This window comes from Canis lupus, chromosome 26 (assembly GCF_003254725.2).
Source record: "Canis lupus dingo isolate Sandy chromosome 26, ASM325472v2, whole genome shotgun sequence".
NCBI lineage: Eukaryota > Metazoa > Chordata > Mammalia > Carnivora > Canidae > Canis > Canis lupus.
The window spans coordinates 37455434-37481487 of NC_064268.1; the positions used below are offsets into that span (position 1 = coordinate 37455434).

The 26054-nt window shown below is 51.6% G+C and overlaps 1 protein-coding gene across 9 annotated transcripts in view; it reads right to left on the reverse strand.

Moving 5' to 3' along the window:
- Window positions 1-26054, reverse strand: part of RNLS (renalase, FAD dependent amine oxidase) — a 273338-nt gene that overhangs the window by 65813 nt on the left and 181471 nt on the right. For all 9 annotated transcript variants that reach the window (XR_007406285.1, XR_007406284.1, XM_049102111.1 and 6 more), the window contains exon 5: window positions 17035-17208. Coding sequence is in view for 7 of the 9 variants with exons in the window: in XM_049102111.1 (XP_048958068.1) it covers window positions 17035-17208 (174 nt within the window). In the remaining 2 variants the exon portion in view is untranslated. The remainder of the gene's footprint in view (window positions 1-17034; window positions 17209-26054) is intronic.

Here is a 26054-nt window from a genome sequence, read left to right on the forward strand (position 1 = left end):
TCCCCCCATCCCTGTTGAAAAGAGCACCTCGCTCTCCCAGGAAACTACGATCCACCATCTAAGAGGTACAGAAAGTTCTGGACTGCTCTTCCCCCCCCGAGAAACAGCACAAGGTTTACTTGGTTTGAACGAGCCCGCTCCCCGGCTCTACCCTGACGGCACCGTCAGGTTTTGAAGGACGTCAATTGACCTTTGGGTCTTGAGCCAGAAATGGTCTCCCACCGCCGGGCGGCGGGGCTCTAGGCCGGTCACGATGTCCTTCGCTTCTTCACATCAGTGTTGCCTCGGGAGGACTCATGTGACATATTAAGAGTCAGAGCATGAATGTCTTTCAAATGCATTTTTTTCTTTTTTTTAATGAATTTATTTTTTATTGGTGTTCAATTTACCAACATACAGAATAGCACCCAGTGCTCAAAAAATAAAAATAAAAGGGATCCCTGGGTGGCGCAGCGGTTTGGCGCCTGCCTTTGGCCCAGGGCGTGATCCTGGAGACCCGGGATCGAATCCCACGTCGGGCTCCCGGTGCATGGAGCCTGCTTCTCCCTCTGCCTGTGTCTCTGCCTCTCTCTCTCTCTCTGTGACTATCATAAATAAATTAAAAAAAAAAAAAAGAGCAGCAACAGTGAAATTCTTTGGGCAAACATATTTTTGAAATGCTTGTTTTAAACACAAGTAAGTAAGACTTCTTAGAGTCCCTAATATGATTATGCCCAGTGTGATCCTTTAAAGGAAAAAAAAAGTAGGAAATTATTTTTGGCAGCTTAAAGCTATTTTTATTTCAATTAAAAAAAAACTCTAAGGAAACAAAAACAACAACAACCAACCAAAAAGGTTAACTCAGATACCGTGAAAGGCTACAAAGTGAAAAATACGTAGAAGTATTGCTTCTGTCTTAGTCCTGGCAGTCCCACACCGCAGGGTAATGACTGTCGATGGTTTCCCGCGTATCCTTCCAGAATTTTCTACACATGAACCTGAGTTTCTCCTCCCCTCTTCAAAATGGAAATACCATCTTATTCTATGTATTGTTTGAACTTGCTTTATTATTCATTTATTTATTTTTTGTTCATTTAACACATCTCGGATGACTTCTTATCAGTTCACGTGCGCCTGCTTAATGCAATAGTACGGAATCACCGCGGCTCACTACCGGTCTTCCTCAGCTGGATATTTCTTGCTTCCAGTGTCCGCGACAAGCAACGATCGCTGTAACGAGCACATGTCTTCATGCATCTTTCTTGCACTGATGGGATAAATCGCTAGAAATGGGGTTGCCGAGTCAAAGAGTAAGCCGATGAAAATGATTTCAGATACAGCTAAAGGATCCTCCAAAATGACCCCCGTCCCCAGGAGCACAGGGGAGCCTCCTGCCTCCACAGCCCTGCCAGCCCTAAGTTTTGCTGCATCTTATTTCCTTTTTGGAGTCCAGTTAGTTGCCCGTGAAAGCGGTATTTTCGCATAGAGACCCACTTCGTCTAGTCTTCTCCAGGGGCCTTGTGTTGCCCGTCCGGGTACCACGGTGCCGTCCTCACGGCCCAGACGAGGGCCATGAGAAGCGCGGATTCCGCGGTGGGCGGGCAGCCGGTGCTCCGCAGGTGCATCTGGAGAGCCCACCCCTCGAGGCTGACCCCCCGGAGGCCGCCTTGGGGCCTGGAGCTGTGGAGCCTTCTCGAGGGGTCGCCGTGCCCCACACCTTGGGGCGAGCTGCGTCACGGGAGGGGTCACGGCCTCAGCCACACCGTACATACCTGCCTGTCTTCTCCCTAGACTGACGCTACCTGAACTGTGGGCCCCACGTTACGTGTTCCACGTTTCTCATCCGTCCCTCGGGATCGGCTCGGGCCAAGCACCCCGTGTTCGTAGGACACCTGGGTGAGCAGGTGGGGGATGTAACAGCGATGCTGGCTGCCCGCCCCGGGAGGGGCATGAAGACAGGGAGCCGGCTCTGTCGTCTACTGAACCCACGGGACGGGTCAGCTCCCGGGGCACGGCGACAGCACAAAGCGGACAGCGGCGACTCCTCCCTCGCTGAGCTGGAAGGACTGGCTTTAAGAACAATGAGCACAGCTCCCGGTGTCTGCTCCTCGCTTGGTCCTGGACTTGTTTATCCTGGGCCTGCAGGTGCTCATGTACCTATGGACGCCTGCGTTTGCCTCTATTGAAATAAAGGGAAGAAGGGAAATCTTATAACCGATACATATGTATGTTTGTCGTCCCTGTTATCCAGGATACATGTGTTTGGATTTTTTTTTTTAGGGTTTTATTTATTTATTCATGAGAGACACACAGAGAGAGGCCGAGACACAGGCAGAGGGAGAAGCAGGCTCCCTGCGGGGAGCCTGATGGGGGACTCGATCCCGGGACCTGAGAGCACGCCCTGGGCTGAAGGCGGCGCTAAACCGCTGAGCCACCCGGGCTGCCCGTATGTTTGGATTCCTTACGTTTAGCGAGACACACAGACGTCCTCCCAACAGTCCCATCTGAGATGACCGTACTGATAGGCATTTAGTCACATATAAACTGGTGTGTCAAACCCCACACGACGAACTGAAAATAAAACGAGAATTCCCCTCAAGTTCATACTTCTGATTCTGGAAGATGTCGCCCCAGAGCTCCCGTAGGAGGAAGTGTATACAAATTCAGGAAATAACCTCCCAGCAAACAGTGGAAAATCGTTCGCAGAAGAGCGTGCTCCGTTGTCCCCGGCCAGCCGAGGAGGTAAATGATAACGTCCGCCAGTGATCCACGCCACTTGAAACATGAACCATCTCTCGCCTGTTTCCGCAATACCTGTCGGTGCCGGAGCAAGAGGCTTTGAGATGCGGTCGGGAGGGTGGGGACAGGGCCTGGGCTGGGCCGCTGCCCGTTAGACGGGCATCCCCAAGTCCTGAGAGCAGAGAGAAGGTGCGAGAAGGCACGTGTTCGAAGTCAGCAAGGCTTCCTAACAGACAAGGTGAAGGTGGGAAGAAGGGACTTGTAAGGGATGAGGATGGCCCCGGGGCCGGGTGTGGAAGATGGGCCCGGAGGAGGGAGAAAAGCACCCACTGCAGACACAAACTAGCGTCACTATGTCTTTTCCTATTGGACTGGCTTTGGGTCTTATAAAGGGGCTCGAGCTCATGAAGGGTCAAAGTCTTGCACCTGGTGACCTACTTCAGAGAATCAAGAAGCTCCGGGCCTTACAAGGAAGGTGTGGTACGAGCCTGCCCGCTACGACAGTTATGAGCATCACAGAGATGAACGTCCCCTGCTCAGCATCTACGGGCTCTTGTGCGGCAACCGTACCCACATTTTGATTTGGGGGCTATCGCCCGCCTTAGAGCTCGGACAAAGGATCAGGATATCCATCTCCACTGGTTACAATGACTGGCTCTCGGTGTCCATCGAAAGATGATGGATAAAGAAGATGTGGTCTGTGTATACGATGGAATATTCCTCAGCCATTAGAAATGACAAATACCCACCATTTGCTTCAACGTGGATGGAACTGGAGGGTATTATGCTGAGTGAAGTAAGTCAATCGGAGAAGGACAAACATTATATGGTCTCATTCATTTGGGGAATATAAATAATAGTGAAAGGGAATAAAGGAGAAAAAATGAGTGGGAAATGTCAGAAAGGGAGACAGACCATGAGAGACTCCTAACTCTGGGAAACGAACTAGGGGTGGTGGAAGGGGAGGAGGACGGGGGGTGGGGGTGACTGGGTGACGGGCACTGAGGGGGGCACTTGACGGGATGAGCACTGGGTGTTATGCTCTATGTTGGCAAATTGAACACCAATAAAAAATAAATTCATAAAAAAAAAAAGCTTGACCAAGTAATTATGGGAAAAACTCTTCCCGGGCCCATTCCATTCTTCTGAGGCCCCGTTCAGCTGTAGTTCTCTACTGAGTCTACAATATGCAGGCCTGGTTGGCAGTGGCAGCGAGACGGGCACACGTGCTTTCCCCGGCCACTCCTGCTGTCCTCGTGGTACAAATTCCTGGTCCTCAGAGACCAAAACTGGGAATCCACAGGACCCAGGGGATGGGACTTTCCTTCGTTGGAGCTTTCTCAGCCCTTGGGTGTGGTCTAGGACCTGAAGCTCCATCCCGCTTGTGAGCTTAAACACAACGGGCCGCCTCGTAGTTTGGTGAGAAAAGGCGCAGCGCTGTTCAGGGCCATCCCGGCCTAGACCTCTGCTAGAACACCCAACAGTTCTGGCCACACCACAGACACCCGATTCACGCACTGAAACGGTAAACGATTCTCAGGTGTCACAGCTCTACGGACCATCCTGCGTGACCAGTAAGAGTGAAGCAAATATACCCAGAATTGAGAATATTCCACTTTGTGAACATATATTAAGACAGATTCAAGCTTATTCTGAAAATGACATTACTCTTGACTGTGTATTTCAATAGATACGACTTTTTTTTTAGATTTTATTTATTCATTATAGACAGAGAGAGAGACAGACAGAGGCAGAGACCCAGGCAGAGGGAGAGGCAGGCTTCATGCAGGGAGCCCGACATGGGATTCGATCCCAGGACCCCGGGGTCACGCTCTGGGCCAAAGGCAGACGCCCAACCGCTGAGCCCCTCAAGGATCCCCAATAGATCTGATCTTGAGTGTGAAAGAACACAGGCCTCTTGGGATTCCTAATAACCTGAGTTACCCCCATAAAGTGTGATGTGGGAGTGAATGTTGTGTGTCATGGAAGCAATGGCAGGAAAACAGAATTTCCAAGTTCTTGCGTGTCCGGGGTTCTCGGGGTGGGGGGGGGGACTGGTGGTGGCACTGCTAGGGCTGGAGGCACACACGTGCCCTTGAGGGTCCACGAAGGAGAGGGGAGCTGCAAGTGAAACCTCACATAACACGTTTGGTGTTATAACCTCATCTTTAGGAAATTAATTTTAACAGCCACTGTTATTTCCGTGTGATAGGAAGTGCAGGTTGGGGAAGGATAGAAAAAAGAAGCATCGCGTTTCTAGGGATGGATGAGTCTCCACGTGCTGAAGGGGGGTGGGATCTCTAGGAGAGAGGTGTTTACTTTTATCAAAACCAGTATGATTTAGAGACAAAGGAAGCTCAGGCTAGAGCCATGGTTTTGCTTCCTTTCTCATCTACAGAGTGGGGATGCTGCTCACCTCACAGGGTCGTCGTGAAGATGAGGCGCGATAAACCGCGGAAAGCACTTAGCGCAGCTTAATCAAGATTATGGGGATGGAGTTTTCTAAGCTTGAACCGCATTGTTCTGGTTTTTATTTCCTCTTTTCTTTCTTTTTTAAAAAAATATTTTATTTATTTATTCATGAGAGACACAGAGAGAGAGATAGAGAGAGGCAGAGACACAGGCTGAGGGAGAAGCAGGCTCCATGCAGGGAGCCCGACGTGGGACCCGATCCTGGGACTCCGGGGTCATGCCCTGAGCTAAAGGCAGATGCTCAACTGCTGAGCCCCTCCAGGCATCCCTCAAGTACAGAACTTTTAAAATAAAATACGTTGGAAATGAATGGACTTACAGCACCTCATATCTCGAATCTGAGCCCAAATTGTTTTCTTTTCTTTCATGTTTTGATTAGATCTCATTAATTCATTCTTAATTAATTAATTACTTTTTTTCATTCTCAATTTAACAAACATTTCATTGAGAAACGACCGTGTGTTAAGCCGCGGGCCGGGTGCCGGAGATACAAAGAGGAGCGAAGCGAATCCAGGCTTTGCGTCCGTGGGCCTCCCAACCTGCAGGGGAAGCAGGCGTGACGACTTCCCGACAGTCACGGTACAGGCAGCTATTAAAGGGCCAGCGGGAAACCTGATTGAGTCAGGAATTCAGGAATGGCCTCTGTGGAAGTGACATCTACAGTGAGACCGTCCACGCAGGGAGGACAGAATGGACAGTGGCCTTGGGTGGGCGACACCGGGGCAGGGGTTGGAGTGGGTCAGGAGGGCCGGGCGAGCCAAGCCGGCACGGGCCGGTCTGGGGTTGGCCAGCTAAGGTCCTTCTGTTGGTAAATAAGATTTTATTGGGGGACATCTGGGCGGCTCAGCAGTTGAGCATCTGCTTTTGGCCCAGAGCGTGACCCCGGGGTCCTGGGATCGAGTCCCACGTCGGGCTCCCTGCAAAGGATCCCGCGGGCGGACGAGACAGATCTCTGGGCTCCAGGATGTGACCTGCGAGAGCTTTGCTCTCGCTCGACGGGGGGCGACCCGGGAAGCGTCCGTCTGGACGGTGTGGAGTGTTGGGTTTGGGGGTACCTGACGCTGATGACGGCGTCAACGTATTTCTGGCCCTTCTCGGGGAGGAAATGTACTGGTTTACCGTGGACACTCTTATCTCCTTTACCAATAAGACCAGTGGAATCGTTCTTCTTGCATGTTTGACAGAAACAAGGAAAAAAAAGGGGAGAGAGAGATTGAATCTGGGTTTTGGCAACAGCTCTTAAATCCAAGGGATTATAATCCTTATGACATCATTGGCCACTCTTGAGAAACCATGATCATGAATGTAGACAGTGGAAAAGGAGCCACTAATAATAATAATAATAATAATAATAATAATAATAATAAATAATAATAATAATAAAAGAGTGAATTAGGCTCGGTGGAGCTCAAGGTTCTAAACGCCCTTCCCGTCTCTATTAAATAATGGAAGGCGATGCAGCCCCGCCAACCCGGATTTCAGCGGGCGTAGCGGGAATCTGTTTCGGCGAGGAAAACTATATTTTAAATTCAAGGATGCTTCGTTCTTACAAACACGGATTCGGAATATTTTATACCGAAGAATTCCCTTAGTCCCACAGACCGGTTATAAATATTAATGGGGTTTCCACGCAGTCTTCTCAGATCCCGGTGTTTAATATTCATTCACAGGAGGCCGGGGACCCAGTGGCCCGCACCGTTCACACAGACGCCCCTCGTCTTCCAAGCGAGCACGTCCGTGAGCCTGTAGGGCAGCAGTCGCTGAAACGGCGGGGCTCGCGTGCCAACAGGCAAGTCCCCGGGGACCCGCCAACGGGCCCCGTGGGCCAAGGTGACACAGTGGCATCTGGCGTCACCTCTGGGCGCAGCGACCGCTGGCGCTTCCAGACACGTGGAAACACGACGGATGAAACAGATGATGAAACAGCACAGCGACGTCCCGGGCGGCGACCCGCAGGGTGACCGGGGAGCCCGCTCCTGGGCCTGTGTCCGCCCTCTCCTCCGCCACCCACTTGTCTCGCTCCTCTCAGAGGTGCTGCGGTGCATTTTTTTTTTTTTTTCGTGGAATATTCTTTTGCAGAAAGTCACCTGAGATTCCCCAGAGAGACAGAAGAAGTGCATCGGACAAGTCCAGGTCAACGCCCTGCCCGGGACGGAGCTCCCGCGGACCCACCGAGGCGTGGCCCGTTGCGCTTTTCGATAAAGATGATTTAATCTAATTAGACGTGGACGCCTGGCGGCTTCCTCTTCTCCTTCTCAGCATCGAGGACGGTTCTGTAACTGGGGGCTGAGACCGTGAAATCATTCTCTGCGTGGGGCAGCGGCTCTGCGGACAGCGTCGACCGGCCTGCCACGAGCCACGCGTGCCACTAGGGCTGTCAGATCCGCCTTTGCACTCGGGCCCCGGAACGTTCCCGGGGGACGTCACTGACCTCGCACTCGCGGCGCAGGTGAGCGAGGCTTGGCGGGGTCACGGAGCCGCTCCCGGCCAGCGCTGCGAGGCAGGACCGCGCCGGGAGGGCCGGCGTGCCACCAGTTGTTAACCCACAGAGATTGAGCCTGAAGCCATATAAACGGCTCAAACCACATTCGAAGAGTCGAGTTGCGGGATTCGAAGCCGGGTCTCTGTGACAGCGAAGCTGGACGCTGCCAACCGTTTCTGAGCATCCTTGAGGATGGAAACCAAGTCGTGGAGTGTACGGTAAAGGGCGCGTCACTCCCCGAGCTGGGGTCAGGGTGCACCCACCGCGCCTGGCACGGTTCCTGTGCAAGACCTCTTAGTGCCGTCGGGATAGAAAACAGACATAATTGCTAGACTGTGGCAGGGAAATGACACGTTTGCAGAGCTTATCACGTATCTTCTGATGCGGTATTTCAGCCGGAGCGCGGCGGTTCTGTATCCGGGGATTAGGAGAAGCTCCTTTCACCAGGGAGCACTGGGAGCCTTCGGAGCGAAACCCTGGAGATCGGGGTCTGTGGCAGGGCGTTGTCCAGACGTGCACGCCCTAGAGGCCAGGGTGACACCGCCGCCGAGGACCCCTGCACCCCTTCGGGGACAGGGCCCTGGAGAACTTCCGGGTCTTTCCGGGACCCCCGCGCTGCAGTGTCGCCAACGGCACGGAGGGCCTCCCCGAGACGCTTCTGGTGGTTCGCGTTGCCAAGAACCCGCACGTGCTTTGCAAAGGCTTCCCGATTCTGGAATTACGGAGACAGCTCAGTGGCCTTCCGTGATCCAACGGAGCCCCGGACTGGGATGCACCACCGGCCGGCGGGCCTGCTCCGTGCATGCCCGGGGCCGCAGCGCTGATTCTCAGTGTCACTGACGTCTTAGTGCCCGGGCCGGGGGAGGGCATCTGGGAGCTACGCGCAGGACGACGGGCTCGGCAAACCACTGAGCGCCCATGCCCTGGGCCCGGGGGCCGCGATGTTGGCGTCTGTCTCGAAGATTTAGTGCGGTGCCACGTAAGAGCCAAGGGGGCGAACAGCAACTACCCCCCCCGCCCCGGCCCGAGGACCGTGGTGCGTCTCCCGCCTCGGGAGAGAACGTCTAGTTCTGGAGCAAGCAGCAGGCTCTGCAAACAGCATGTCGATTCTTCAGCCCCCGAGACACTTGGGTGGACCTCACGTGGGGTTCCCGACAGGGGCGAAGACGGGGAGGTCTCGTCTGAGGGAGCTCGGGGCAAAGGGGAGGTTGCGTCTCTTCGGGTCCGTGTCGTCAGAGCCCCAGACAAGGACGGGCCGCAGGTAAGACCTGCCAGGCTCTCTCCCGGCTCATCAGTCTACACTGTCTCCCGGGCCTGAGGCCCACAGGCTGCGTCTACGCAGCCTTACGAGACTGTTCTCAGCTCGCAGAGGCTTTGAGACGCCCCCAGAACGATGCAAACCACGCACTTGTCTGGGAAGCAGAGCACAGCACGTCATCGTGAGCCTTGGCTCCCGACCCCGAGTGTCCACAGCTTCAGACCCCGGGCGACCCCGGGCTCGACTCAACTCCGAGGTCCTCCGGAAGCAGCTCAGTCCCGCAGAGGGGGCCTTCGCCACGGCCCACCCCGCGCGCTCGCCCCGTTGCAGGTCTGAGGGAGCCGGCAAGTTGGACTCGCTTTATTTGAGGCCGGGAGGATGACGAGTTCTGTCTCGATTCAAAATACGGTTTCTCGAAACAGATGTGGGCCCGCTGTGCTCCCGGGTCCCGCTCGGGGAGGGAATCTCGGGGTTCCCATCGGCTCCACCCCGGTACCCCAAACGGTGCGCGGGCTCTGTGGGGCTTCCTCAGCAAGTCCCCAGGAAGGAGCAAGCGCGGACTTGGAGCCGCCGCTCGAGCCAGAGCTGGGCTGGCTGCAGGGAGCAATCTTCCGGCCAAGACGCCCACGTCACGCCGCCGTCCTGCGGGTCAGCTCAGCCTCAGCCCGGCTCTCCCCTCCCCGGCCTGCTCCCCGCCCTCCCCGCCGCCTCGGGACGGCTCCGCTTTTCTCCTCAATCAGGCAAAGCAGCTTAGCTCTCCCCGTTTCCCCGGTGGCATCATCCCACCTCCTCCGGGGGCTCAGCAGACAAAGGAACCACCCTTTACGGGGACCGGAGCACAAGTCGCCAAAATTAGGTGTCATTACGTCTAAGGAAGCGGGTTTTTTTGCCAGACGAGAGCTCCCCACCTGGGCACGTGGCCCCGGGTGGCAGAGGGTCGCACAGCCCAGGCAGGCCCGGCCCGCGGAGTCCCCCCTGCGCTCCTCCCCGCGCCGGAGCCCGCGCACGCCGTCCTCCCGGCCTTTCCTCCCGCCGCGGGCAGCGGCCAGGGCAGCCTCTGTCTCCTCCACCCGCGGGCCCCGCCTGACGCTCGTCCCCACCTGTCCCCCCAGGAGCGTAGGAAACCACACTCAGGCCCCGCGCCCCGGGCCTGGCGTCGGGACCACATCCAGCCAACCCAAGGGTCCCCGGAGGCCTCAGCCCCGTCCCCGGCCCCGTCGCCGTGACTTCAGGCCAACGGCCCCATGGAAACTGGGCTCGCAGAGGGCAGGGCGCGCAGGGCACGAAGGCGGAAGGTCGGCACCCAAAGCAACTGAAGGTTCTCGGGCTTTAGGACCCGCTTCCTTGCGTGGCCGCTGTGCGAACTGGTGATCCGCCGCCGTCCGCAGCACAGAAGGGCCGGGAGGCCGCGGGCCCCAGGCTTGCTTTCCCTGGGCGCCCGCCCTCGGACACGGCACGGCTTACCGCGTCGAGCTCCTCGGCAGCCGCACGAGAAAGTGAAATAATAGGCTGGCCTGACGTTTCTTTTTTTTTTTAAGTGTTTAATTTTTAAAAAAAGATTCCCATCTATTTAATCATAGAGACAGAGAGAGAGGCAGAGACCCAGGTAGGGGGAGAAGCAGGCTCCATGCAGGGAGCCTGACGTGGGACTCGATCCCGGGACCTCGGGGTCACGCCCTGGGCCCCCCAGGCGTCCCTCCCCGGCTCTGGGGACAGGCGTGAGTTGATGGTCTCTACATTGTCTGTGTCTGTGCATCCGTGTGCATTTAGGACGGCTGTTCCTTGACCCCAAGTCACTAGGCCAACAGAGCCTCTGTGTCTCTTCAGAATTCCTCCCCCGAGCCAGCCACAACCTTCGATTCGGGAGACGGGCCACCGAGACCGCTTGGCTCTTGGCCCCGAGCCTGGCACGCGGGGCAGGGAACGCATATTCGTAACCACCTGCTCCGCAAACGTGGAAATCCAGGGTCGGGGAGCTCGGTTTCTCTGGAAGCAACGGCCGAACGGCATTTTTCCCGGTAGTAGACTCCACAGGGCATTTTTAAAGTCGGTTTTTGATGCATATTCAGTTCCTTTTCCACTCTCCCTCCGCCCCTGGCATTGCTCTTCCCAGGAGTCGCCGTGCTGGGCGAGTGGCGGGGCAACGCGGTCTCGGGTGTAAACCCTTCCTTCCCACTGAGGCTCGCGCTCCGGGGAGGCCCGAGGCTGAAAGGGATCTGCTGCTTGCTGTCGCCTTGCGGGCACGTGTTCTCCTCACAGATGGGCTCCGCGGAACTTCCTTCTCGTTTTTGTCTCGAGAACTGGCAAATGTGGACGAGACGCGAGGTCAGTCTGTGCTGTGATCTGTGCCCGCTGACGTGCGCGACCACAGACAGACATTGGGCTCCACGCGTACGCACACGCGCACACACACGTGCATCTTTCCCCTCCTGGGGGTCAGCCGGGCGTCGGGCGTCAGGTGTCGCAGGTTCCTCTGAGACGACGACGGCCGCCTTCCCTGCCAGCGCCGCTCCGGAGCCGGTATTGACAACAGAAGCCCCAACGGGAAACAGGACCATTTCCGTGATTACAGCCCTTTTCCCCTTTCCTTCCCCTCCTACCTAGACCTTTCCTTCTCCCCTCTTCCTTTTTTGATCTCCTTATGAAGCGTTCCCTCCCTTAGGGCACCGGGGTGGCTCAGCTGGTTGAGCGACTGACTCTTGATTTTGGCTCAGGTCACGACCTCACGGGTCCCGGGATCAAGCCCCACGTTGGGTTCTGTGCTGAGCTGGGAGTCAGCCTGAGGACCCCCTCTCTCTCCCTCTGTCCCCTCCCTCGCCCTCCCTGCTGGCACACGCACATGCTCTCTCGCTCTTTCTAAAATAAATAAATAAAATCCCAAACAGATTTTACTTATTTATTTGGCAGAGAGACAGAGAGAGAGAGAAGCACACAAGTAGGGGGAGGCGCATAGGGAGAGGGAGCCCGATGCAGGACTCGATCCCAGGACCCCGAGATCATGACCTGATCTGAAGGCAAACGCCTAACCGACTGAGCCACCCCGGCACCCCTAAACAAATCTTTTTTTTTCCCCTAAACAAATCTTAAAAAACAAAAACAACAAAAAAAAAACAATTGCTACCTCTCCTAAGTACATTTCTTACAAGTTTAAGGGCAAACGCTCCCTCACTTGTTTGCATCCTGAAGCAGACCACCTTGGGCTGTCGATTGCACGGCTCCCTGCTTAACTGGAACAGTCACAAACCCCCCTAAGTGAACCCAAGATGGATTTAAGGCCCCAGGCTCATCCCAATTATTTATAGGATTTCGTGTCATGCTCCCGTTTTTTTCCTATAAGGAGCTGATGTAATAAACAGTTCTGTGAGGCACATTTGTGTGTCTTTTGTAAAACAGTTATTAGAGGCAGAATGCATTACACCGTGTTTGTTGCTCAGGGATCCCCAACAATAAGGTACCGGCAGGTGTAAATCCCGTATGATGAAAAGTTTATTCATTTGCTTGTTTTCGTCTTGGGATGAACTGAACGGATTCCTTGGATGAGTCACCGGAAGCCATGTTACTCTGGTCATTGGCCGCCGCATTTCTAGAATTGCAGATTACGTTAATCTCCCCGGGTTGCTGTCTATTGGCCACTTTACTATCATTAATACTCTTCCAGATGGCGAACAGGGAAGGATGCTAAAATTGTGACCAACCATTTTTAGGGTCACATATATGTCTTACTCATTAGGGCCACCCTGCCTCCTCTCCGCAGTGATTTCAGCGGGTTGGAGTCACTAAAGTCAGGCTTTTTATATTTATGCCTTCAGCTTTGGAAAATAGGATATCCAAGTGCAAGAGTGGCATTGTTGGTCGTGATAACAGGGACCACAGATACTGGCCCGTCGCTTGCTAGGTGCTATACGAAGCTCCTCATACGTTCAAGCCATTTCATCCCCAAATCCTTGGGGTTGGTATTGTTTCCTCGTCATATTGATCGGTAAACAGATAGTTTACGTAATTCATCCAAGATCACACAGCTATAAAGAGGTAGAACCGAGCTGAATCTAAGACGTTACTCCTGGCCATTCTAATTCCAAATATAAGGTCTTGAGAGGGATCTCCGAGACCTTGGGAGGCGTGAAATAATAGAATATAGATGAACTAGTCTCTCCCCTTGGTTCCTGGCACAGCGCCCCTGAAACCTTTATAATTTCCCAAGTGGTAAGAGCACTGAAAACCTCTTTTGTTTTAACATTTGGTCTCTGATCCTGGTTCCCAACACAGAGTCCCTAAATCCCTTGGAATTCTTGAGTGATAGAAGGATCTTTTGTCCTAATGAGGCTCTTGGTGGGCTCCAGGTTGGCTCTAAGCTTCTTCCATCTCTTGAAAAAAAAAAAAATCCGTATTTTTTCTCCAGATGGCTTCCAGCTCAGCCTTGGCCACCCCACTCCTCACCCCACACCCCTTTATTGGCCTAGGATTCCTTTTCAGGGCTGAAGCACAAACGGTGATGTCAGGTCAGGGTTTCTCAAGGGTGTCCAGGGGAACCGTTTCCGTCAGATATTAGCAGGTATGGTGCTCAAATAAAATTGATCCCCTGGTCAAATACATTTGGGAAATTCTAGATTAAATGAAGAGGAAAGGTGGTGTTTATATATATATATATATATATATATAGGAATGTCTTCTAATAGGGCAATATGACCTGAAACTCTCTAAAGGAGACGTAAAGTCGGTAGCATTTTGCAAAAGTACATGATGACAGAGTCCTTCCCAAGGAGCATATCAAGGAATTGGTGTTCTCCCCCTCCCTCCAAAAAAAAAAGGAATTGGTGTTCCTTGAATGCATTTTGGGGAACACAGACCTGGGTACAGTGGCTCTTACCTCTAACAAAGGTCCTGAAGCTGGTCTATCAGGCCTTAGAGTTTAGCCCCTCTGCCAAGGAGGTTCTGGTTCTCGGGGCGGCTCTCTGCAGGTACTAGGTTCCCCCAACACCTGACACATGATTACTCCTTGACCTTTGTCTGGTCTGGGCCACTAATCCTTCATCCTCTGGCTCTCTCCAAGACCTAACAACACAGCTGGGTCTTGTGGACTCAACCCGGCTACTTTTGATGTTGTTGCTGCTTTACCTCGACAGAGCAGAAACGCTCTCCCTCATTAGTTGAGTGTGTGTATTTACAGTATTAATTCTAGATTCAATCAAACACTCCAAGGACAGGGTGGGTGTGGGGTAGTGTTAGTAACATAAAGAGACACCTCTTACCGGTCTGCTTAAATATTAATGCCAATAAAATACAGTGGAGTCTTACTATTTGGACATTTATATTGTGTGAATTCAACTAGACACACTTAGCACCCTGGCCCCAGATAGTGAGGAGGAAAAAAAAAAAGTAGTTTAAATGCAAGGCAGTTAGATTTTATGTTAGGGGATGCCATTGCTGCAGGCCTCCCATAACTTAAAACTCACATAATCCAAGATTAATTTTCCATAAAACTGGCAAAGAAAGGCAGGCATTTCTTTGCTGTCTGAAGAGGCACTGCCATGAGCTGTAGCAAAAACATGGTTTCCAATCCACTCAGCCCTCCTGCTTTCAAACTGTGTGGTTGTTAATACCATAAAATAAAATGAAATAAAAACTAAATAAAAATTTTAAAAAAATTGTCTCTCTTATTTCAGAGGCTGCCAATCATGTGAGAAATTAAAATATGTTTGACTTTATGTTGTGCTCTTTTGCATTTGCACAACTGTGGGTGCTATCACCCACCACCCCACTCCATTTGTGCAGTGATTTCACCTGTTAGGAGAGAACGGCGACGGCTCTTTCTTTCTTTCTGTGCGTCTCTCACAGTAGGAAAGATCACTCCGTCCTATAAATGCGAGCCGACTATTTCATCCGGCCTCACCCAAAGAAACTGAAATCCACTGGATGTTGGAAAGACGGCTATCCTGAGCTTACTGAAAGGTAGCTCCGTCTCCAAAACGTCATGTAGTTTTAAAGGATCTTCAAAGATAATTTTGAATCTACACGATTCTTCTCCTTACGTGTCAACTTTAGAGCTTCACCTCCTACCTACGATGTGACTCTACTTGAAAATAATGGGTGTCTCGTATGGCCGACCTGGCGTCCGCTACTTACTCCCTTCTCTCCTCCAGACAAAACCCTCCTATTTCATTCAGGAGTCTACCCCTCATATGGGTAAAGGGAGATGATCCTAACGCCGATTCTAGGAGTAAACCTTGATCTGTCGAGTTCATCGTGGCAGTCCCATCACCCTTGCCAGCGAATGATGGATTTCAGACCGGTCAAGCAACCCAAATCTGACCGATGACATACAAGGTGAGGCCAACTGAGGGGGCTCTGGAGAGAAATCCCTGATTCCTAGAAACAGAAACGTAATGGTCCCTCTTCTTCCTGAGCACGTCGTTGGGTCTGCACGTAATTCTAACGGTTAGTGCCATCTTGCTCCCAATCCTCCTGGAAGAGAAGGTCCACCTCAAGAGTGGAAGAGAGCAGAAAAGGGCAATTCTAGGCCCTAGAAGGTACTGCTCAGGTCCTGAATCGGTCATTCCCGACATCTCCCCAACTTTCCTCCTCTTAGATAAGGTGTCGGTCGGCCTGGACTGGCATAACAAAATGCAGTCCAACAGGCGGCATGGCGTAAGCAACAGAAATCGATTTCTCGTAGCTCCAGAGGCTGGGGAGATCAAGACCAAGGTGTCCGGCGATTGGTTTCTGGTAAAGCCTCTCTTCCTGGCTTGCAGACCGCCTGCCTTCCCGCCTTCTCGCCACCCTCGTGTGACCTCACATGATGTTCCTTTGGTAAACGCACAGGAGAGAACTCTCTCGCGCTCATTTGGTAAGGCCGCCAGTTATCCTGGAACAGGGCTTCGGCCCAGGAGTTTTGGAGGGATGCGCCGCAGTCCACAGTAGGTAATATAACAAATGACCTTATGTTGTTTAAACAAGTTTAAATTGGTTTTTGTGGTATACACGACTGACTTCACCCTAACAGATATCACACCTATCAAGGACTGGCTATTCTTTTGTCAGAACCAAGCAGTTGTAGAGTTAAAAATGGTTAGTCCATTGCTGTTACAGGGCGTTTCACGAACTGCTGATTGTACATATATGCGGTATCATGTGAACATAAACAATCTAGCCCCGAGGGAGTTTTAAGTTATAAAAGAAACATTTTTCTAAGATCATGTGCTCTGATATAAAAACCATACTCCAGCCCAATTCTATCATTATAAAGCTCTGGCAGGCCAAAAGACGTTAGTTGGTGATTTTATCAAGAAAGACTTCTAACTAACGGCTTGGAGAAACCGTCACTGCGCCATAAAACGCCGTAACAAATTGAGATGACGACTCCCTTCAAGAATCTAGTCGTTTTCCATCATTACCATTTATTCTTCAAAAAGCAGTCATCTCAGGGATTGTTCTAATCCTGCGAAGAAGAATACACTTTCTCCTTTGCTCCAAAGACGAGCGCTATGTTTATTCTTGGGATTCAAATCTAATTTTAATGACTGCCTTCAACAAAAAAGGGTGGCGTGTAGGTTTTAGCCCATTCTAGTGAACCTCTTATGAAACATTTTACCTATCATTTCTGTTATATTGTACACGAAAGTGTTTTTATGTAGTCTTTGAGATGAAAATTAAATAAATAAGATTATATTGAAGTGGAGGATTCTCATAACATAGTACAATTCGCTTTTTATTTCCAGCCTGGGAAGTGGAAAGAGCAGCACTTAGCACATTTCAGAAACGAAGCCAAACAAACTCCACCAAGCCACAAAGGAGGAGAGATCCTTCTGCATATAGATGGGCCCAGATTAAAGCGATAGAACTGGGGCCATTTTGAAATCTTAAAACTTCTGACACTATATTCATGAACTCAGTAATACAAACCATGTGGGGAATGATTTTCCGAAAAACTTTGCTGGTTTCACTGTGTATTTTGTTATTGGCCAAATGTGACATTAAATTTTATCCCCTGTGGCTTGGAGTTAAATGCTTGCTCTGTTCAGAATGGCAACACTCAATTAAACAGCATTTTTCATGATCTACACCCACCATTGTTACTGTATTTAAGGGGAATAATGGGGGTACTGACCTATATTGCGTTTCTTATTATCAATGGAGATGAAGCGTATGCAGGGATTACTGGTGATGTACTGCCCAGCCCAAGGGACATCAATCTTCGTGCCAGCTTCATAAAAGAGGCCCAGAGCATAGCGGGAGGAGTAGCTCACAGACTCCAGTTGCCGTCTTTGGCATTCACTAATTACTGTGGGAGAAAAAGTACAGGGCATTAAAAACTTGAAAACATCATCTTTCCTTTTAGTGCATCAAATATAAAAAGTCCTCTAAACCAGTTCCAACTGTGCCCCTTAACTCTACCTCATTCACGATGAATTTTGAAAGGTGGTGCGAAAGAGCATCTGCTCTCATTCCTTTTCAGAACGATTACTGACCCTGACACAACTGTTTTTATCAAGCTGAAGGTCCGAACTCTTTAGACTGGCATTTGAGGCTCTCGAGATCTGACACCAAGTTGCTTTGCCAGCCTGGGATCCCAGTTATTATCCTGGCAACATTATGGGTCCATGTACTGAGCGTTTCAACTAGGAGTCAGGGTCTTTGCCAGACCCTTGATAAAGGCGTGTCACTCTACCCTGACAACAGCTGAGTAAAGTAGACAGAGCGCTACTTGCACGTTCCAGGCAAGGAGGCTAACGCTCCATCCCCTACGGGCCTCTGCAATTCCTCCAAGTCGTATAGGGATTTGTCCGCCTGTCCCCTTTCCTGCAGGGGATCACAATTCCTTAAGCATGGCGGCCGCACCTTAGACATCTCTGTCATAAGCCTCTGCCCTACTCATTACTGGCATCAAAAAAATGAAAGGATAAAGGGACAGAAGGGCAAGCACAGGTACACAAAGTTGGTTCAAAGAGAGGAGGTAAATCATCAATCAGCTCACAAACAGAAAAAGACCAGGAAAGGAATTAGGCAGGTTTGGGTTCAAATCCTGACTCTGCCATGTGACCCAGGTTCAGCTACTTATTCTAATTATAGTCTTCGTGTCTGTAGGCGGCAATCACGGCACAGGATGCTGTGAGGGTCACGTCCAATAAAGCTTAGCGCAGTGCTTGGCGCAGGGTATGTGTTCACCACGTAGCCACCTTTCCTATCCCAGGAGAAGAAAACAGTTGTTCCATCTGGGACGGGGAAGGAGGAGATTTTCCTCACTTTTCAATCTTCATCTGGCTTCCTACCCTCAGGGGCGCCAGGGCATCGCTTGTTTATATATGTGCAGCATTAATAATCTGGGTTTCAGAGAAGGCCATCGTTCTATTCTGAAGCCTTAGGCAGGATGGTTCAGATAGGAAACATAGACAACTTTTTCATTTAATTACTGAAATCCATCCTCATCTACAACAGTAGGGATACGCAGGCCGCAGGGATGGGAGTACTTCAGCTAAACCCTGCGGACGTGACTGTAGGAGGGAGGGAGGAAGTAAGAGGTATTTAAGGAATTATTCAAGCACACTAATAATCCTATACATTATCAAAGCGTATTCGTGGCTATAAAATATTTTTGGGGGGCAGCCCAGATGGCTCAGAGGTTTAGCGCCTCCTTCAGCCCAGGGCGTGATCCTGGAGACCCGGGATCGAGTCCCACATCGGGCTCCTGCATGGAGCCTGCTTCTCCCTCTGCCTGTGTCTCTGCCTCTCTCTCTCTCTGTCATGAATAAATAAATAAAATCTTTAAAAATAAAATAAAATATTTTTGGAACCAAGACCTCACTGGATCGTCACAAAAGCCCCGCAGATTAGGTGTTTTTACCATCCTCATGTTACACCCCCGGGAAGCTGATATTCAGAGAGGTTAACGAACTCGCCCTGGGTTACACAGCTCTTCCAAGTCATGCAACCAGTGAAACCAGAATCCCCACACTGGAGCCACATGCGTATCCTCATTACTCCGTGCTCTGCCCTCCTGAGCTGTAAGTCTGACTCCAACATGAACCTTGGCATTGCCTTCTCCTCTGACAGGAGCGGTTGTTTCGCACTCACTCCGACCTAAAAGCATCATTGTTCCCCTAGCCATCCCGGCCTGCCTTATTGAAAGATTGGACTACTTGATGAGCGAATGATCTGACACTGGCCTTGTCATACTCAGTGTCTCTTGGGATTCATTTTATTATTTGATCTGCAGTTACAGTTACGGCTCGATGTTATGCTTATTGCTTTCCCAGAGGGAGGAGGGGAAGGAGAGTCTCGCTAGCAGCTGAGTACATTTTGTGTACTCGCGGCCTTATCGCGGTTTCTCATTTTTCCAACTAAAAAACAAAGCAACAAAACTGTGTCGTCAGCTATGTGTAACCAAAACGGCCTGAAACTCTTTTTTTTTTTTAAAAAAAACTTGAATTGAAGGGCCAAGCAGGTTGACAACCAAACTGGACTTCTCCCTCCCTGTGCCAACATTTGCACATTTTGTCGGTTTTTAGACGCCTGCCAAGGGGCACACCCCACTGGGTGGCTCTGTGAAAAGGTAACTGGCCAGTCTATACAGACACAGAAATGAACTGTGAACACCCTTGCCTGCTCCCGGAGCCCCCCGGTTCATCCTGAGGACAGGGAGGTATGCGTTCTGATGGAGACAACCTCAATTTCTGGACACAGGCCCTTACGAACAATTCATCCTCAGGGTCTGAAAAGTTTTGAATTGTTGTAAAGCCTAACAAAATGGTGTTATTTTGTTTGAAAAAGAGTTTTTTAAAGATTTTATTTATTGATTCATGACAGACACAGAGGGAGAGAGGCAGAGACACAGGCAGAGGGAGAAGCAGGCTCCATGCAGGGAGCCCGATGCGGGACTCGATCCCAGGACCCTGAGGTCATGCCCTGGGCCGAAGGCAGATGCTCAACCGCTGAGCCACCCAAGTTCCCATGTTTGAAAATTTTTCTTAGCCAGAATGCTGAAGGGAGCATCCCTAGGTCCCAAACACAGATACTTTTAGCAAGAAAAATGATAGGGTTTTTAGTATTCAAAAGGGCCATGTATCCACAAAACAAGGCTCAGTTAAAAATCCTGAATTCCAGCATAATGGGTCTCTACCTGGATGTCACCCTCATTTAATTCTGAACCACTGGGATTATATAATGACATTGCATGGACGTGTCATGTGGGGTTATGGGGGAGAAAACAGGGAGAGAGGGAGAGAGAAACAGGCCTGAAGCACATCAAGTAAGTAATTTCTTTTTTTGTTTTTGTTTTTTTTGTTTTTTGTGTTTTGTTTTAACCCATAAAAGAAAGTGGAACATATACGTTCTGCTGTTTCCTATATTCTTCGGTGCTGCTCTCCTTCCTTCCTTCACTCATTGCCTACGTCGTGCTGTGCCGGCAGAGACACGAAGCCGCAAGCCCGGGTCCCCGGTCCCACGCGGCCAACACACTAGCGACGGGGAGGCCGGCTGTGAGCCCACAACCGCGTCAAGGGTATGTCAGCTGGTGAGGAGAACCACCAGGACACATGAAGCAGGATAAAGAGATAAAAGCGACAGGTCTGGGTGGTGAGACCGTCTGACATCAGCCGTCAGGGATCTACGCCTCCTCCGAGGATTTTATTCTGATTGACGTGGGTAGTTGCGACTGGTCACGAGCCAGAGACAGACACGGCCCAGCCTGTGCTTCAAGACCATTATTCCAGCTACAGATAAAGGGTCCGGGGAGGAAGTGGGCCAACAGCTACCGGAGTCAGGTGAGAAGGGAGATAACACGGCAGCTGGGGGGTTACAGCTGGATGCATACACATGCGTGTGTGGGGGTGAAGGCACATGCATGCACACCGCTCTGGGATTGTATACACGCGTGTGCATGTATGTGTACGTGTCACGGCTACACACGTAGGGTCATGAACACGCGTCTCCCAGTTCTTGATTTTCATACCCGAAAGTATGCGCTGGTGAATCCGCGTGAACAGCACACCGGGGCAGCCACCGGTGGGGAGACCAGAACCCCGGAAGCCCCCCGGGCCCGCCGCCCTGCCCTCCCGCCCAGGGGGTCCCTGCCCTGGATTCCAGCCCACAGCTTAGCGCAGTCGTCCTCCAGCACCGCGGAGACCGAGCAACACGGTGCGCGCCTGCGTTGGCTCCTTTCGCTCGGTGGGGAGCCCGTCGCCCACGCCGCGTGGGACCGAGCCGCGGGCACGAACGTGCTGCCCGTTCCTGCTCCCTCCGCTGGCGATGGACGGCTGGGCGGGCTGAGGTCTTGGCGGTGACAGATGTAAGGTAAGGGACATACCAGGTGTGGGTCGGGGGTGCCGGTGCTGGAACGTCCCCGCCCGGCTCTCCCGGACCCCGCCAGGTGTCTTCTCCAGTGGGTGTGCCAATCTCACTCCCACCCACAGCACGGGGGGCCGCTTGCCCCACCCCTACGTCCGTGTTGGCCGCTACCTCTGTGCCTGACCCGGGGGTGCAGCGATGCCACTCGGGGCGTGGTCTGCGTTGCATGGGGACTACTGTCGGGAATCCTTGCCTGCTGACCTGGTGTCCTTCTGCGACTGCCCGTTCAGGTCTTTGCTCACTGTTCCCCCGCTTGTCTGCCTTGTTCTTATTGCCACGGAGGAGCTCTTTACATATTCTGGACGGGGTCTTGCATGCGAACTGTACGCTACCTTCTCGGGGGCCTGCACTGTCACTCTCAATCACGGGATGCGTGAACAGAACTTAATTTGGGATTTTGGTTCAATACAATGTGCCATTTTTTTCCCCATCTGTAGTCAGCACGTTTGTGTCCTACTTAAGGGCGCGTTAGCTCCTCCAGAGCCTTGAAGATATTTTGCTTATTCACTTTTTCTGAAAGCTCTGTTGGTTTACCTTGCACAGGGCTTTGGACCTACAAACAAGAGCTTCTTCTTCTCTAGTTTTTCAAGTTACAAGATAAAAATAAATCACTTAGAGAGGCTCCCCCCGGGTGGCTCCATCGGTTAAGCATCCGACTCTTGGTTTCGGCTCGGGTCATATCCCAGGGTCCGAATCCTGCCCTGTGCTCAGTGTGAGTCTACTTGTCCCCCTCCCTCTGCGTCTTTCCCTGCTCTCTCTCTCTCTTCCACGAATAAATAAAATATTTTTTTAAAATAAAATCTTTTTTTAAAATAAAATCTTTTTAAAGAAAAAAATCACTAGGTCGGAAGCAAATGGAGGCAGGGGCTGTGCCTCAAGAGCTCTGTGGGTCCAGGTCCTCCCAACAGTGACTGGGACAATGTGGGCATCCAATAAATATTAACGAATGCCTCCTCATCTTAGAATATTTGGAGAGAACACACAGCCATAAAGAGGCAAAAGGGGGAAATAATCACCATAAATCTCATTGTCCAGAGAAAAAGCAACTATTACTGACATTTTGATATTTTTTCTTCAACATTTTCCTGACTTTATTCTTTGAACATGGTCGTGCTGATACACATGTGATTTCTCATATTGCATTTCTGCTCACCTTAGGTCAAGAATGTCTTTGTGAACAGATTTTTTTTTTAAGATTTTATTTATTTATCCATGAGAGACACACAGAGAGAGGCAGAGACACAGGCAGAGGGAGAAGCAGGCTCCCTGCGGGGACCGCGATGCGGGACTCGATCCCAGGACCCCGGGGTCACGGCCTGAGCCTGAGGCAGACGCTCCACCATGGAGCCCCCCGGACGTCCCGGGAACAGGATTTTTAATGCCCCTACAAAATGTGATGGGATGGACTTTGTGTGATTCACTCGACACTTGCAGTCACGTGGGACGTCTGTTTCCTTTTTCGGTCTATTATGAAAAAGATAAAAAAGATGTGCATTCATCTTTATCTGTGTTTTGGAGCGTTTCCTTAAGACGGAATATCGGAAGCAGAATCACCATTAAGTTGGTTTTCAGAAAGGCTGCGCCAGTTGACCCTAAGAGCGTGTCAAAGACCCCGCTGGCCCTTCCGCGTGAGGCGTTAGCTATGTTTCTTGATGATTCAGCAGGAAAGACCCACCTTACTTGGGTTTAACGTGCACGAGCGTGAGCCGATGAGACTAACCATTCTTCGTCCGTGTGTTTTCTGCTTTGGAAATCCCTGGTCCATGTTGTCTGGCGACTGGCCTCCGAGTCGTCACACCATTACGTGGGTTTCTGCTCACGGGACGCGGAGGCTCTGCGCTCGGTGCCCGTGGCCGACGCTTCCCTCTGTGCCGACACCCCCGGAGCATCGTTCGGAGAGACAGGAGGGTGCACGTGGACACGACCGTCCGTCAGCTTCCTCCCTCCTCGCTTGCTCGCTCGTGAAACATGAAGACACCGGCTGCCACTCCCGCTCCCCTCCAGCCGCCCCTTCCCTCCTCTGCTCCGCTCGGGCCCCGGGTTCCTGCCCAATCCCCTTGGGCTCTGCTTTCCGGGGGCTGCGGCCGATGAGACGCACAGGCGGGCGGGCGACGGTGGGGCGACAGGCCGCAGCCTGGACACCACGTGCTCCTGTCCTTCCCGCGCTCCGGGTGCTGTAGAGCCGAGCCCCCGAAGCCCCCTCCAGGCAGCCCTCCAGCCTGCCTCCAGCCCAGACGCCCTGCTTCCGCCCGCTTAGGGGCGGCCCTGGCCCGGGCTGCCGCAGTACGCGTGTTGCTAGTACAAGGGGCACCTCCTGGCGCCCACTCGGCCTCCACCATCAGCTCACTAAATACCGGGGTCAATGGTAAAACGCTGCTCACTTTGCTGGCTGGTGCTCAAAGCCTCAACCTCCTTCTAGAAGTTTTGCTGCTGGAAGCCGGTCAGCGGGGATTGCTGATTTCCTGATTTGCCACTAGGCAGGAAGAATTTCAGTTCAGAGACCGTTGGAATTAGGAAGTCGACTTGATTTACGTAAGTATTTAAGCCCCGCATCAGGGGACACTAGCTGCGCTTGATTGATTCATGGTTGCTTCCTTTCCCTTTTTATTTATGTATCTATTTTTAGATACATAAATATTTTAAATATTTATATATAATATTTATTTTATATATAAATATAAATATATTATATATAAAATATATAAAATATATATATTATATATATCTTATATATAAAAATAAATATATATTTATTTTATATATAAATTTTATTTTATTATTATAATAATAATAAAATATTTTAAAATATTTTATTAATTTATTTGAGAGAGAGAGAGAGAGAGAATACGGGTGGGGGGGCAGACAGAGAGGTAGACGCAGGTTCCCCGCTGAGCGCCTGACCCCACAGGGGACTCGATCCCAGGACCTGGGGATCAGAACCTGAGCTAAAGGGAGATGCTTCACCGCCTGAGCCACCCAGGCGCCCCTGAAGTTTTCATTTCCATTCCAAGCAGGCAGTACAGCAATTCAACACCCCCATGGTGCTTTTTTTTTTTTTTAATCTTTTGTGCTGAATTCCAAGAAGGGCAAATTTTCTGCACCAGCTCAGCTCCTAACATTAGACGGGGCCTGGCCCGGCGGGGCCCGAAGCCAGCTTCGCTGGGTCCTCGCTGCCCAAAGCGACCACAGAACCGGTGCTGAAAGGCCCGTTTTCCACGCACGGTTGTCCTCACGGGCCGGGGTGGGGTTTGAACCTTCGCCGTTCAGGAGTCACGCCTTTTTGTGTGAGAGCATCACAGACTCGGTCTCATGCCACTTCACCTGAAACGAACCGAATGTTCCCTTGGGCTCTAGAGGTGGAGAAGTCATCGAGCCTGGGAGCTCAGTTTCAAATATAGTTTTGGCGAGCAATAAATCCAGAGTTTGCTGGTGACAAATTTCAGCAGTTACATCTAAGCAGGATTTCCCTGGGGAAATATGTTTTTTCATCCTGAGAGGCACCTCTGGAGTCAGAAAAATTAGGGTTTGAATTCTGGTTCGGACTTACCTATCCATGTGACCTTGGTCAAGTTACCTAATCTGTCCAAGCATTGTCTCTGCCTCTCTCTCTGAATAAATAAATTTTGAATAAATGAATAAATGAATTCATTTTGAAAAATGAATGAATAAATAAAATCTTCCAAAAAAAAAAAAGAAAAAAGAAAAAGAAAAATAAGGAGTCGTGAAGGTGCCCAAAGCATCTCAGACAAAAAAAAAAAAAATGATTTTAAGGAAATTAACATAAATTGGGGACTTCTTTAGCGCTCGAACTCAGGACCCCGATGTTTACAGGCGTCTCTTCTGAGAGGAGTGAAGACCCACGCTCTGGGGGATCCTTGCGGTCGGCTGCCCGCGTTACAGGTTCTAAATCCTCATCCCGCGCCACGATCCTATGAAAATAACAGGTGCCGAAGGAGGGAAGAGCTTTCTTGGTACCGTCTTCCGGTCGCTTGGCGGAAATCCTTTGACAAAAACTGAGGCTTACAAGCTGGTTTTACCCCCACGTTTTGGGGAGATTGCTGACGGTTACCCGGCGCACACGTGGACGGGCCCGGGGCATCCGGTCGGTCCGCGGGGCGCGTTGGCGGCACTCGTCAGAACGCGTTAGAGAGCAGTAGCATGTTAGGGCCCTTAGGTCGCTCCCTAGTAAGACCAGGTCATCCTGCTGTTTCCCCGACTCTGGGGGGCTCCTAACGATCAAGGCATTAAACGGGATCAAAGAGGGAAGAAAAGGACATGGAGACACCCGAAGCTTCCAGAGCACGCTAATACGGAGCTGCCGCCGACTTGACTGTTTCCAGTAAGGGTGACGATGCACGAGGCTCGTCGGGGCAAGTCCCAGGCGACCCCTGATCCCAGGGGCAGATTTCACCCGAAAAACGTCCGTGCGGTGCTGCGAGCGGCGTCCGAGCCCAGCCTGGCCGCCCGTCCCCGTCCTGCCCCCGACCCGGCGCCTCGGAGCACCTGCTCCCGCGCGCCCGTCGCTGCCTCTCCTTAAAGCCTCCGCTGCTTTCACAGCCCCGCCGCCTGCCCGCCCTCGTCCTTATCTGGGTGGGGGTCCCGCGAAGCTGAGAGCCGACTGTTTCCACGGCAACTGGTTCTGGCCTCGCGGTTAGGGAAATAAGCACGTCCCCCCCGACCCCCCACGCCGGAGCTGTTTTCCCAAAGACTGTGGGGCGGGTTGGGGCGGGTTGGGGCGAGCGCTGCTCCTGCGGGCACACTGTGCGCCCGCGCCGGCCGGCCCCG